The sequence below is a fragment of the Cynoglossus semilaevis genome, chromosome 3 (assembly GCF_000523025.1).
Source record: "Cynoglossus semilaevis isolate Cse_v1.0 chromosome 3, Cse_v1.0, whole genome shotgun sequence".
Classification (NCBI taxonomy): domain Eukaryota; kingdom Metazoa; phylum Chordata; class Actinopteri; order Pleuronectiformes; family Cynoglossidae; genus Cynoglossus; species Cynoglossus semilaevis.
In genome coordinates this window covers 14,914,889-14,927,722 of record NC_024309.1, presented here as the reverse complement: position 1 = coordinate 14,927,722, position 12,834 = coordinate 14,914,889, and the positions used below count along the sequence as shown (strand labels likewise).

General features: G+C 41.7%; 3 protein-coding genes across 4 annotated transcripts in view; 1 reads left to right on the top strand and 2 right to left on the bottom strand.

Annotated features, from left to right (window-relative positions):
- Nucleotides 1-7,638, bottom strand: part of LOC103377459 (macrophage mannose receptor 1-like) — an 11,262-nt gene extending 3,624 nt beyond the window's left edge. For both annotated transcript variants that reach the window (XM_008308277.3, XM_025054412.1), the window contains exons 1-22: nucleotides 7,439-7,638; nucleotides 6,964-7,365; nucleotides 6,342-6,515; nucleotides 5,729-5,884; nucleotides 5,526-5,639; nucleotides 5,182-5,322; nucleotides 4,917-5,102; nucleotides 4,328-4,485; nucleotides 3,937-4,053; nucleotides 3,716-3,831; nucleotides 3,468-3,616; nucleotides 3,182-3,381; nucleotides 3,000-3,103; nucleotides 2,821-2,902; nucleotides 2,582-2,726; nucleotides 2,453-2,491; nucleotides 1,735-1,898; nucleotides 1,567-1,631; nucleotides 947-1,047; nucleotides 728-867; nucleotides 477-582; nucleotides 211-383 (exon numbers count right to left, since the gene is read on the bottom strand). In XM_008308277.3, the coding sequence (XP_008306499.2) occupies nucleotides 211-383; nucleotides 477-582; nucleotides 728-867; nucleotides 947-1,047; nucleotides 1,567-1,631; nucleotides 1,735-1,898; nucleotides 2,453-2,491; nucleotides 2,582-2,726; nucleotides 2,821-2,902; nucleotides 3,000-3,103; nucleotides 3,182-3,381; nucleotides 3,468-3,616; nucleotides 3,716-3,831; nucleotides 3,937-4,053; nucleotides 4,328-4,485; nucleotides 4,917-5,102; nucleotides 5,182-5,322; nucleotides 5,526-5,639; nucleotides 5,729-5,884; nucleotides 6,342-6,515; nucleotides 6,964-7,365; nucleotides 7,439-7,511 (3,105 nt within the window). In that variant the 5' untranslated portion in view covers nucleotides 7,512-7,638. The remainder of the gene's footprint in view (nucleotides 1-210; nucleotides 384-476; nucleotides 583-727; nucleotides 868-946; nucleotides 1,048-1,566; nucleotides 1,632-1,734; nucleotides 1,899-2,452; nucleotides 2,492-2,581; nucleotides 2,727-2,820; nucleotides 2,903-2,999; nucleotides 3,104-3,181; nucleotides 3,382-3,467; nucleotides 3,617-3,715; nucleotides 3,832-3,936; nucleotides 4,054-4,327; nucleotides 4,486-4,916; nucleotides 5,103-5,181; nucleotides 5,323-5,525; nucleotides 5,640-5,728; nucleotides 5,885-6,341; nucleotides 6,516-6,963; nucleotides 7,366-7,438) is intronic.
- Nucleotides 1-12,834, top strand: part of hacd1 (3-hydroxyacyl-CoA dehydratase 1) — a 34,975-nt gene that overhangs the window by 16,702 nt on the left and 5,439 nt on the right. The gene's annotated exons all lie outside the window — the stretch shown is intronic.
- LOC103377460 (transmembrane protein 236) lies at nucleotides 7,755-12,331 on the bottom strand. The gene is made up of 4 exons (XM_008308278.2): nucleotides 11,008-12,331; nucleotides 10,751-10,823; nucleotides 9,988-10,111; nucleotides 7,755-9,775 (listed from the first exon to the last, which is right to left on the bottom strand). The coding sequence occupies exons 1-4, from the start codon at nucleotides 11,277-11,279 to the stop codon at nucleotides 9,132-9,134; spliced, it is 1,113 nt and encodes a 370-aa protein (XP_008306500.1). The 5' UTR covers nucleotides 11,280-12,331; the 3' UTR covers nucleotides 7,755-9,131.

Here is a 12,834-nt window from a genome sequence, read left to right as displayed (position 1 = left end):
AATACCTGAAAGTCAAATACCTGAAAGAGTAGTGTTAAATATAAATGGCCCACATACAAAGTCACCCAACAATTTAACAATATTTGGTTATTTATATTGTTTAGATGAATGTCAATCCTATATTTTATTAAAATTCATACTCTCCTCAGTCCAAGAAATTAATTAATATTCCAGCATGAATAACAGTTTGAAATAAAAGCATAAAGTCACCTCATCTGAGAATGAGTGACGTCCATCAGGAGTAGATGAAGGGTGACCTTTGGCCCAGTTTGTGTATGAAACTCCTTTGCCATCTGTCCATATGAAGCGCATGTCCCAGCTGATATCGTTCATGCCAATCCAAAAATCTTCATTGTATCCGATTATCTGCGTTGTCAGGAAAGCTAAATAAAATGGAAACGGTTATTGTTAAACCTTCTGTCCAGGTACAGATGTACGGTACATAAGCATTAGTCAGCTGCAGTCACACTAGCTACCTTGGTCCTTTGCACTGACGATTGAAACCAGATTTCCTCCTTGGTTGTAACAGTATGACCTGGCATCTTGCCAATTCTTATTGTCACTTGTCACAATTCTGTAACACTGTTTAGAGAAGAGGACTGAAGTGAGTGTCAGTTGATGGTAACCTTGGTGGCGTTTTAAAAACAGACAGAACATAGGAATCCTGTAGAGCAGAGACCGTCATTGAGGATGGCAAAGTGTCAACCTGGTTTTGAAGCAGTCTTACTTTTCCTTGGAAAGACAGCCACTCTGGTGCACAGCTTCCCTTGGGAGCAGTGGTGGGAGCCATTGTTGTGTTGACAAAATTGCTGTTTCTTTTGCAAATTGAAGGAAGTTTGTATCCACAGTTGATATCGTTCCAGTATCCTGTGTGTGCAGAATGAACCGAGATCAAAAACTGATTATTTCACCAAAACCCTTCACCACATTTGATCAACAAACTCACCCGTATTTCTAAATATGGTGACACAGTTTTCATCATTGTTGGCAAAGTTGGGTTCATTGTTTTCCCACGATGTGTAAGTGACAGGTGAACCATCAAGCCAGCTGCGAGGGTCAAAAATGAACACAGATCATATGCATGTAATGGCATTTCCTCTTTCACTCAATTTTTCCTCGTCTGGCAGCTGTATTTACAACATCTGTGGGCCAATATCTCCACTGTCAACCTCACCTTTACACACTACTGCACCTTAACTGTGCCCCTGATTTGATCACTACTGACCCTATGCATCCTGGTCACCATACATCATAGACGTCTCACTACTTCCTTATATAATTTTACTTTCTACTTTGCCACTAATCTTCTTTGTCACTTATCACCCTTGACACTCGTCTACATCCATTCCACTCCCTTCGTCAGCTCTCTTTGTAAACTGAGTTCCCAACAGAGGTGGATTGTAGATGGTTGACCACACATTTATTCATTGACCTTATCTGTCAACCTGTGCATCGCCATAGTAAAACGAAAGGGAGACACGGTGCTGTTTTTTGTGTAGCCCCTAACCCTACCTTGAATCCATGTGTCGCCCTGACAGCACATTCTTATAGATTATAGTTTATTACCTGAATGATTTATCCAAATTTATCACCATGCCAATGTAGTATTGGTTTTCATCTTCTTTCTTTATCTGTTAAAACATAAATAAAACATATGGCATTCAGTTTTATTAAAAGCTTTCCTGATTGAATTAAGTCAGAAAGAAGTTTCAAATTATATTTTTTATTTTTTACCTGTTTCCAAAGAAACTTTCTCTCACTGTCTCCTGTAATTACTGCAAGTTCTCCAAAGTTCTTTTTGCAGTAGGCTCTGGCAGCTTCCATTGGTAGAAGGTCAGTGTTGATGAAATACTGCGTGTCGTTGTAAATGATCCAGCCGTCTTCTGTGGTGTTAAATACTGCAGGGGAAATATAAGGTACGCAGATTTTGAAGGATCAGAATACGACTTTAATGTTATAGCGAAAGTATAACAAAAGCAACATAAAGTAACCACGGAAACTTTCCGTGATCAAGTGTTAGTGTTAGAGTTGTGTGAGAAGAGATGTCATAATACCCATGATCAAACAGTTAATTTAATAACACGGTTTAGGGTACTTTGCATATTCAAATGCAAGGATGAAAAGTGTTAGTGTTAGGTTTGTGTGAGAAGAGATGTCATAATACCCAGAGCAATAAAACAGTTAGTGTAAGAAAACAATGGTAGACTGAAACATTGCATTATTTCTTTTCATAGTTCTTGATACTCTATTGATATTCTACAACACTGTATTAATTGTTTTAGTAACAATTTACAGTCAAATATTCATGGGGTTTTGTTTATTTTATTTTCCTTTTATTTCTTCCCTTGCACTTACAAATGTAGATCCCTGTGTTCCAACATAAAAACAATCAGAGATATGATACTGTTATGTTGACTGAAACATTTAAGATGGAAAAGTTGTCGAACCTTACCTTCTGGTACCGTGACAGGCTCTGGTTTTGGAGTCACACCTGAAAATAACATTAACCACAACAGGAAAACCCATCAGTACAAGGCACTGACTTCTCCAAACTCCTTCAAACAAACAGTTCCACATTAACCTTTTTGTATCTGGCAGATCAAGTGATTGGTGTCGTCACAGTTCTTGTCGTTCCAATGCCGTCTGTAAAAACTGAGCACTTCAGCACAATGCTCATTGTCATTGTAGTTGTTCGGCTCTCCGAAGCCCCAGTTCTCATAGTTGCTCTAAATCAAAGTTGTTGCAAATACAGTTTAAAAGGCCATGACACCTGATAGGAGCATCTACCAATATCAGTGTTTACATTGCAAAGCCACGTACAGCAGAACCGTCAGTCCAAACAAAACCTTTGCTGGTATCCAAAGAGTTGAAGCCAATCCAAACTGGTTTAGACAGACCAAACCTTTTGACAACATAACACACACTGACTGCTTGCAGAGTTGACTTCAATGAACACATTTAACACAATGATTCATAAATATATTATTGAGAATACATACGAAGCCAATTCCAAATCTGCAGAACTGTGGATACTCATCAGGTCTCCACCAATGGCCTTGCAGAAGCTGAGAGCTTCATGCCAAGTCTTTTCTTGTTTATAAATCTGGTGAATAAATACAGGCATTTTGATTACCATACAAAAATCAAATACAAAAAAAATTAGTTAAATAAACCTCACAACCTTGTAGCACACATTCCTTGTTCCTGCAGGCGTCCATCCTGAGGCACAGGTCAGGGCTGCTGTGGTGGGTGGAACTGTTGTCACCGGGGCACCCACTGCTGTTTTCTTGCAGATGTATTTTGCCTTGTCGCTGCAGCTGACCACATCCCATAATCCAGCGAGAAGCCCGGTTGTCATGGCAACACATCCCTGGTGTCTGTCTTTTTAAGTAAACACATCAGGGATTCAATGGAACAGATGTTCCTTTAAAACACATTTTTATTTCTATATGACAGATGTACTGTACCTGGCATTCCCACGTTGAAATTAGTGAATGTGACTTTTCTTTTGGTGGTCCACTTAAAAGTGTTTATATCTTCTGTGTTGGACAAACCAACCCAGAAATACTTCTCTGGTCTTAAACCCACTAAACTGACCAGGAAGGCACTCTCATACCTAGAGTACACACAAACAGAGAGCAGAACTTCACCTTCAGATTTTAGCTACAGTAGCCTTGAGTTAATGTCATGTAATGTCAAACATATATGTACCTACCTGTTAGCCACATCCACCAGATGACCATCAGCTTCTGAGCAGACCCGTGCTGCTTCGTTAAAGGTTTTTGACTGTGCTCCAATAGTGTAGCAGTATGAACCAAATCGGAATGAGCCCTTGACATAGTTGAAAAAAGATAGTAAGTAAATAAATCCCAATTCTTAAAATCATCAATACGTGCAAATTCTCTTGGTTCAGAGTAATGGAGTAACATGACTTACAGAGTTGCATCCAGGATTGGCCTCTTCTTGGGCTCCTGCAGGTGGTAGAATGGAGGCCTTCTTTTTACAGATGTACCCCAGAGTCTTTTCACACATGTGATCTGACCACTTTCCATCCTGTATGACAACAAACAGCATGTAAATGCTGAGTGTTGGATGTAAGATGTAACAGCATTGTGTGTTTACTGTGCTGACAGTTTTCCAACAATTAAATGTTAAAAAAAAACAACTTAATATATCAACATGCCTATTCTATCTCAGTATATCACGATATATTTTACCATTGCCCCTGTATCGTATCATATCACCAGATTCTTGCCAATACACACCTGTAGTATTTACAAAGATCACGGTTTGGAAAATCAACATTATTGACATTCAGTCATTTTACCTCTCCTCTAATAAGTACACAGTCTTCCTGAAGGTTGGCGGCGTGAGAAGGTTCACCACTCTGCCACCGGGTGTAGGTGACGTGGGAGTTGTCGGACCATTCGAACAGCATCTGGTTCCTCCGGTCATTCAAGCCGATCCAGAGCACGTCCGTTGGTACTGAGGGTTTAGATCGTGGTGTACTAGGGTTAACGCTTATCAAGTGAATGGTGAGTGCCTTACGTCAGAAAAACCACTTGAAGTGTGAAAATGAGTACTAAGTTGTTAGTTTATCACTGAGGTGTGGTTGGTTTGAAGAAGTGTTTTTTCGTCAATTTAAATGTGTCTGGAACAATGTTGCTGTCTCTTGCTAAGCACTGCTTAAACGCTTTTTACGTATAATCAGGTTTGATGAATGACAGAGAAACAAAAATATATCTTGGATTAATTATCCTTTCTCTACATTTAAAAACGATGATCGCAGCTATTGATCTTTTGTTCTGAGCACTTGACGAAACAGGAACCTTGTGGATTAGATCGCATAAAACTGTTGTAGTCAATACATTTATCCTACATTTCCCAAACCACCACTGGTATTCCTGTAGACTTACAGTATCCAGACTGAGATATGATGAAGCTCTGTTCCTCTATGTTGTGAATGCTGGCCAAGTCTCCTCCCTCTCTGTGACAGGCAGACACAGCCTCCCTCCACATCTTCTTCTGGTTTCTCTCCAGGTAATAACAGTTTCCTGAATAAGGAACCCAGTGACTGGGGCAGAAGGTGGGCTGGCCTTTACCTGTGAATGCAGGAATGTGTACATGTTATAGTAGAAATGTGAATTTCACACCAACTATAAACTGGATCAATTCCTGTACTTGGTGGAGGAGGCAGACTGGTGGAGATTCCTTTTCGGCAAATGTATCCAAGTTTCTTGGTGCAGGAGCTGCTCTCCCATTTTGAGACTTTTGCAGCATTCAGGGTCGCACAAGTGAGTCCAGGATCTGATGACGGGTGACCTGTTGTAAACAGATCATGGCAACAATTACCAACAAAAACCAAATAAAAAAAAACTGGGATTGATGCACTTGCACTGAGACTAAATCCTTATCTATACTGCAAGGACATTTATTTTTGTTTGATGTAGGTTCATGTTAAGATAAGATATACCTCATTTGTACCAAGTTTTTTGCTGTAATGCCAGAACAGAAGTGTTTCTGACCTGGAGCCCAGTTTAAATATCTGAAGGGGTTTCCATTGCTCCACTGCCATCCACTCTCAAAATCCAAGGAGTTCAGTCCGATCCACAGGGAGGTTCCAAAAGCGTTAGTCAGCCCTGGATAACCACATACATATTAATACTCAAATACTCACACTGTGACAATGTGTGAATGCATAGAGCGGATTCAAGCTGAAGGTTTGCACCTGAAATGTACGACTGCTCGTGCAGCTCTACGATGCTCAGGAGGTCGGCTCCTTGCTGCTGGCAGCTCTTCCTGGCCTGATGCCAGGTCAGAGCTGCCTGTGTATTCCTCTGGTACTGGACTTCGGTGACAGGGTCAGTGACCCAGTCTAAGGAAACTGCATTATAAAAAAGATCCAAAATTATTGATCCCACACTGGGAAAATTCTTGAACTACCAGCAGGTCTGCTGCAACAGCGCCTTGGAGGCGCCAAAGCTTGTAAGGCAGGCCTGCTAGCTGCTACACGAAGGAACCACATACTAGCTTGTATTCTCTGTGACCGTTTTGGTCAAACGTTAAAAGTGAGCCTGTGAGTGTTCCACTGTTGCTTTCCTGCCCCTGTTTTAGTGCAGCGTCAGGGAAAAGACAAAGTTGATGTGAAAAGGAAAACACTGAGAATGCTGTGTTAACAGTTTATAATAGGAAGTGCTTGCGTTGGTCTGTTGAAGGAGAGAGGGGGGATGGTGGGGGGGGGTCAGCTTCATCTCAGCACTGACCTGTTTGGGACATATATCAAAACTACAGACAAGTACATTTGTGTGAAACACTTTGTTGTATATGTCTGTTTAACTCGCCTTGGTTTGGACAAAAGCCCCACTTTTTAGTTTTCTCGTAGTCCGTCTCTGTCGCACACCACAGCTGTCCGTCCAACCGACCATCCTTCGTGCAGTCAGCGTACCACTTGTCATGAAACTTGAATGGAAACTGACAGGGCCCTCCAAAACTGTTGCCTCCTATTGTGAAAGCCTCTGCGGAGATGGAGCAAGTCATGTGATTAAATACACCCTCTTCATTACACACATTTATTCAGTTGCATCAGCAGTAGGGCTGCAGCCACAGGGTGTGGGCCTAAATCTGAGGTCCAGTTGAGTCTCACGTGTTCATAAGACGACTGTAGCGTGCTGTGCCTGTAGATTTACATTTGTACGTTGTTATAACAGTGGCTTTGACTATGCCAATCTACACAGGACGTGTTAAACAGATTTGCAAATATTCCAAAGAGGTCAAAACAGTTTTTAGCTTTTTTTTATTTAGTTTTATTTCTTTTACAGATGTTTTTATCAAACACTGCATTTATCCATGTTATTTAATAATATCTTTAAATGTGGTTCACATGGATTCTTTTAAAAAATATATGGAATTCAAGTCAAACAGACAACTATATGAGGCTCAGACTGAGAACATTCTTCATCCTACCTTGATACCCTTTTGAACAAAGATCTCCCATCGTGCCAAATATCCTCCAGCGACTCCAGAGCCCGGCGCCTTTGTAGATCATCATGTTCCTTTCCTTTTTATTGCCCCAGTTCAAGTGTAGGTCCTGGCCTTTAAGGCCAAAGAGAGTTTCATTCTTGCACTCCCAGTGCTGAAGGTTACTGGTTTCGTCACACTCAAAGAGGAGGACTTTCACCCAGTCTTTAATCTCCGCTGCCGCCAGACACAGCTTCTGGGATAGACTGAGGATGCGGGACTCAGAAGCCCAACGAAACTGCTGCTGTTTGGCATGTGGATCGCACTGGGCAACCGTGATGGAGGTGGCGCTCTCCACCTTAACGCATTTATTGTGGTTGTCATTGAAAATCAGGAAGGAGCCACTGTCTGGAAGAACAACCGACAGCTTCAGTCTCAAATTGAAAGGAACAATTAGACGATGGGTTTCTCAGGTACGTACCTATGTCAGCGGTAATGCAGAGGACTTGCAGGAGGCAGAGGATCACTGCTAAATTCAAACAGGGTAACATCATCGCAGCTGTGTGGTTTCTGCCCTCAGTGGTGGAAGAGGAGGTGAGAGAGTGTCCCAGTCATTAGAGAGAGGAGGTCTGGACTGTGCTAAGGTGTGAGGAGCACAGGCCAAAGACAGGCAGACAGGGCACTGTCCCCCCTAAATCACAGTAATGGATATCCTGTCACATGACTCTTTAACCTCTACAATCCAATGACAGTAGTTTCATAGGATTCCATGGAATTTTTTTTCCTGAGAATGAGAAAGCAAACAATTAGAGCAATATAAAAAAAGAATATTTTGTTCTGTGTATTTATGTAATCTGATAATTATATTGAGCATATTTTTATATATTTTATATAATATATTATCCAACAGAATTAGTGATTGTGTGGTGCTTTGGCCCAGAGGCAATGTCTCCGTCATTGGTGTGGAACCCTAGTGTTCACCTCCTGGGTAGGATTGAATCCCGGTTAGGGCACTTGGTACCTTCCAGCAGACTCATCACCCGAAGGAAGGTTTAGGGGGGTTTGTACGGTGCAGTGTGATTTTTGTATTTATTTTAAATACAGTGTAATATCAATATTGTATTGTCAAATGAAATGGTGATATTTCAATGTATCAATATTTTCTTCACAAGCCTATTTCATACAGTTTATTATTGGTTTGAATATCTGAATAGCTATGTGTATAAAGAAATTCTGTTCCATTGACTGACATCGTAAATAAGAACTGGTTAAATAATGGTTATTAAATGTATATAGGTGAAAAATTTAATGGAAATGATAATCAACCTTATTTGCAGCTGCTGATGTGGCTGTTTTGATGTACGGTGTGTTTTACCCTCCCTCCCTCCCCCAAGGCTCTCTTCCCCAGTTTGGCCTTCCCAAAGGTCCATAATGCTTTGAGTGAAATGTACAGATACAGGTCAGGAGAACAAGAGGAGAGGAGGAAATCCTGCTTCCTATTAGGGGAACGCAAGTGGAGAATATCTGTTTTCAGAGAACACAGAGGCGTCTGCAGTACAGTTGATTCAAATATCAGTAACATTGTTTCAAGAATAATGAAGTGATTGATTGATTGGTTGGTTGATGAAGAGGATTTTCCTTTACCACAATTCTGGTCTGTTTGCCTGTCCAGCCCAGTCTCGTGGCATCAGTGTCCAAATATTTGATGTCATTTGATGAAGGTTCTGCAGGTGTGTCAGTCGACCACATTGCTGCAGAACTACAGGAAGAGACAGTGTTCGACATTTTAGAGGAAGAGGAAAGGAAAGTGTTTTCTCTAGAGAACTAAATTCCAATGAAAATGGACATAAACAACCTTAGTTTAATATCAGTTTCACACAAAGAAGTCAAAACGGACTTGAAACATTGTGTCTTTCCTGACAAACACCATTCAACCATACAAATACTTTTCTTTATGGATTCTATTAAATCAGAAACACTTCTAATATATAAAAATATACTTCACATATTTCTTGTTTAACAAAAACAATCAACAAATCTCTATGAATTTAAATAATCCAAAGTCGTCAAAAAATACGTGAAATACTATAAATAAAACAACATAACAAATGAGGTGTTGGCGTCACATTGTTCCAGTTTTGTGTTCCGCTGTGTCCCGGCTGGAAGTTCTGAATTTACAGCGACATCCTCTCTGTATTGAAGACCCTCATTTTGGTCATGAAGTTGAAGTAGACGAAGGCCATGCAGACCAACAGGTTCTTCAGCAGAAACAGGACTGGAGTGACAAAGCCAAAGAAGGTGACCAGGCCAACACGCACGACGAAAAAGGGAAAGTCCTGTAGAGCTACTCCCAGTGTGGAGAGCAGTGGGCTGTGAGGTGTCACCACCACACGCAGGCACGACAGGTAGCTGAGGATAAAGATGGGAAACACCCAGCTGGAGTAGAAGACCTGTGGATGGCCCGCCACCCTCACCATCTCCACGGTGTCCATCCAGAACATAAAGCTGTCCACGAAGACATCTGCTCTGTTGTCACCGACGCACAGGAAGCTCATTGGACCTGCGTAGTCATACGGAGACCGTCGATACTGTGGGTCCACTGTCTGTAGGCCCAGTCCAGGGACAGTGAACGTTCCTAGGTTGGTCTCAGGTCTGATCCCGGCTCTGTTCTGGCCCCTGTCACTGAGCTGGTTTACCACTGGGTGTCCAGGCACAGCTGGCCCTGGAGCAGCTGGAGTGATCGGTGTTACTGGTAAAACTGGCTGCACGTGCGTGAGGACCGTGGAGGGAATGTCTGAATGTCCAGTCGTGACGGTAGCTGCGAGCACAGAAGAACCACAGTCCCATCAGAGTACATTTAATTTGCACAGATCAGCATTTTTGAAAAGTGTCTCTCAGTGAAGGCAGCTGTGTGTCCTGAGCAGAAAAATGTTTTTATTTTTTTAACCTCACGTATTGTAACCACCTTAGAAAACCCTGAACTGTTGCTGATGGTCTTGTTGTTGATGTGACATAAAGAGCAGGACTCACCCTGGCCAGTCAGATAGCAGTAACGTAACCTCTCCACTACATCCATGCAGATGAGGGAGAAGAGAACCAGTGACACGGGGAGCTCCATGAACATGTCATGTTTCATGTTGTTATTCCTCTGAACCTGGATGATGGAACATGGGGATAATTTGTCACCTTCGTTATTGAAACCAATCAAGGCAGCGTCAGTACAGCTGATACATCGTTACTTCAATTTAACGTCATCATTCTTTTAAATGTGTGTTTCTGGGCCAAGACTTTTGCATCTCCTTCCTGACTTGGGACAGAAACAGAAAAGCTGCTTCTCTTTGCAGAATCCATGGCTGTAATGCAGAATTCACCAGATAAGCAAAGGCCAAAAAGTCGAGCTGGGCTTTAGCTACATAAAACAGCAGAGAGAGCCAGGCTTTTGCCAGTAAGGAAGTGAAAATGTGCCTCATGGGCAGATGAGTGTGACCGTGACAGGAAAAAGGAACCAAGCTGCTTATCAGTGGCTACTTGTCTATATGGTTCCCCTGGGAATGAAAGGGTTTCTCACAAATCATCATCTTCACTCCAGTCAGTGGAGACTGACGTTGAGGGTTGAGAGGTTTTTACACCAGATATGAAGTTGTTGCAGGTATTTTTGATTAAAAAAAATTGTTGGCCAGCAACAAAATATAATGATATAATGGTTGTGTTGCTTCAACTACCTGCAAATCTTACAGGTGAGTTCAAGGTTAAACAACCTAACTCAAATAAGACAACATTCTCTAACATGTACCTCAGAGCTGGCAATAAGGAAGGCAAAGCAGGGCAACGTGGACAGGACCACATACACCAGGGCCACGGGCCTCCTGACAGAAAGACAAAAGGGGGAAAAAACAAACAAGTAAGGAAGCAGTCAAAGGACTAGAGTTCGATATCCAGCTGTCAAGTGCAGTTCAAACCAGCCACGCATCTGTTTAGACTCAAACCATCTGGTCAGGTCCTGAGTCAGGACTGGAGTTCCATCTGCTGACACAAGTATAAAGGACTCACCACTCTTTTCTGCTGACGAGAAACTTCTTTTTAATGAAGACCATGTACTTCAGGGGAACCCAGACCAGCAGGGCTGTGGAGGTGACGTAGGCAACCGAGGAGGCCACGATCAACCAGTAGGCCGTGCCGCCGTCTCCTGGAGGCTTGGCCGAGGTTTTCACCAGCGCCACGATCACGGCAAACCTCTGCATGATGATGAAGAGGGGCACACATAGACCGACAAACTGTACCACCTCGCAAAAAGCAAACTTTAGCATCTTCCGTGAGCCCATACTGGGGTTAGTTTAAAAAAGACAACAGGAGGGAGACGGGGGGGTCGTTGTCACGGTGGGACGAACCCGCCTCTCTGACAGCTGGTCAGGCATCAGACCTGAGCTTTGTATGCCTCCACTAGTGTTTTCCAAACACCATAGTCCCAGCTCTGTGCTCTGCTAACTGCTTACGCTGCGCTAATCATTGTGTACTTTGGTGAGACAATGGCGTGGCTGAACATTTAACTACGTACAGACACATACACACAACCTCTGCATTTAACTCATCAACCTGTAACTGGGGAGAAACGGTAGCTTTCAGAAACATGGATCCTCTGATAACAGAACCTGGTCCTGTGACCACCAGACGGCAGACTGACCCACACAAAGACATGGGGAGAGTGGAGGTTGTTCAAGCAAAAGACGCTGCAAACAGTCTAAGTAATGGGTAAATAACAGGGTGTGGATTCAGGTGGTTAGAATCCAGAGATAAAGTTAGTGAAGCTAGGCCAAGAGAGTTTGGACGAGAGGATTAGAAATATTAGGCCAGAAGAAAATTGAGTGATTAGTTCTTTTTTTACAGCTAAAAGAGAACTAAGGGTTTCCTCAGCGCAGACTTTCTGTGGGTACTAAATTTTTTAAATTTTTTTTGGTACTTTCTAGTGCGTTTTTCCCACAGTCTAAAAAAATGCATATTTCTGACTGTGTTAATTTCTCACTTGATATTAAGCAGAAGAGGATGAACGAATATAAGACAAAATATTTTTGGTTCAATTGTAGTAAGATGATGGCTTGTATGGACTCTTAAAGATGGAACCCAAAATCTGACTTAACATGTTTTTTAATGAACTCTTTGACATCATCATATGACTGCATGTCTGTAAGACACTATTATTTTCCTAAAGATGTTCAGACATTATTAAAACTTTTAACTACGCTGGGACAACAGACAAACATTATGACCATATTATATATAAATAAACAAATGATATATTATATTGCCATATAATACGTATGAATATATTGTAACATATAATAACATTAATTAAGACCCAAAAAGCATCACTCACATCACGTGCTATTTTTTTGGAATAATGCTGGAAGAACGTTTCACATCACGTGCTATTTTTTTTTTGGAATAATGCTGGAAGAACGTGCAGCAGTTGTGTAGCAATAAATCCATTTAAACATTACCATCTAGTGGCGTAACTTGTTAACTGCATTGACTTAGAGTTACTGTTAATGCTGCTAATATACATTGTATTTTTTTACGGCCAAAAGATTTTTATCATTTTTGACTGAGAACTTTTTTTATTAGGTAATTACAGTCACGTCAGCGGATTCTTAGAGACCACGGCCTCGGTCTCTAACACTAATGTTCACACTAATGATGATGTGTAATGGTCATGACTTAAGCTGTCTTCAGTCCACATGTCTTTACAGCAGGACATTGTGCCAGGTCTGAGTGTAGACACCTGAACACCTGATCAAGTAACGGGACCAGGATTAGGTGTGCTGGACTATATTTGGTGCTGTCTCTTTAGTTTACGCACACATTTCTGCAGGCTGACTTCGG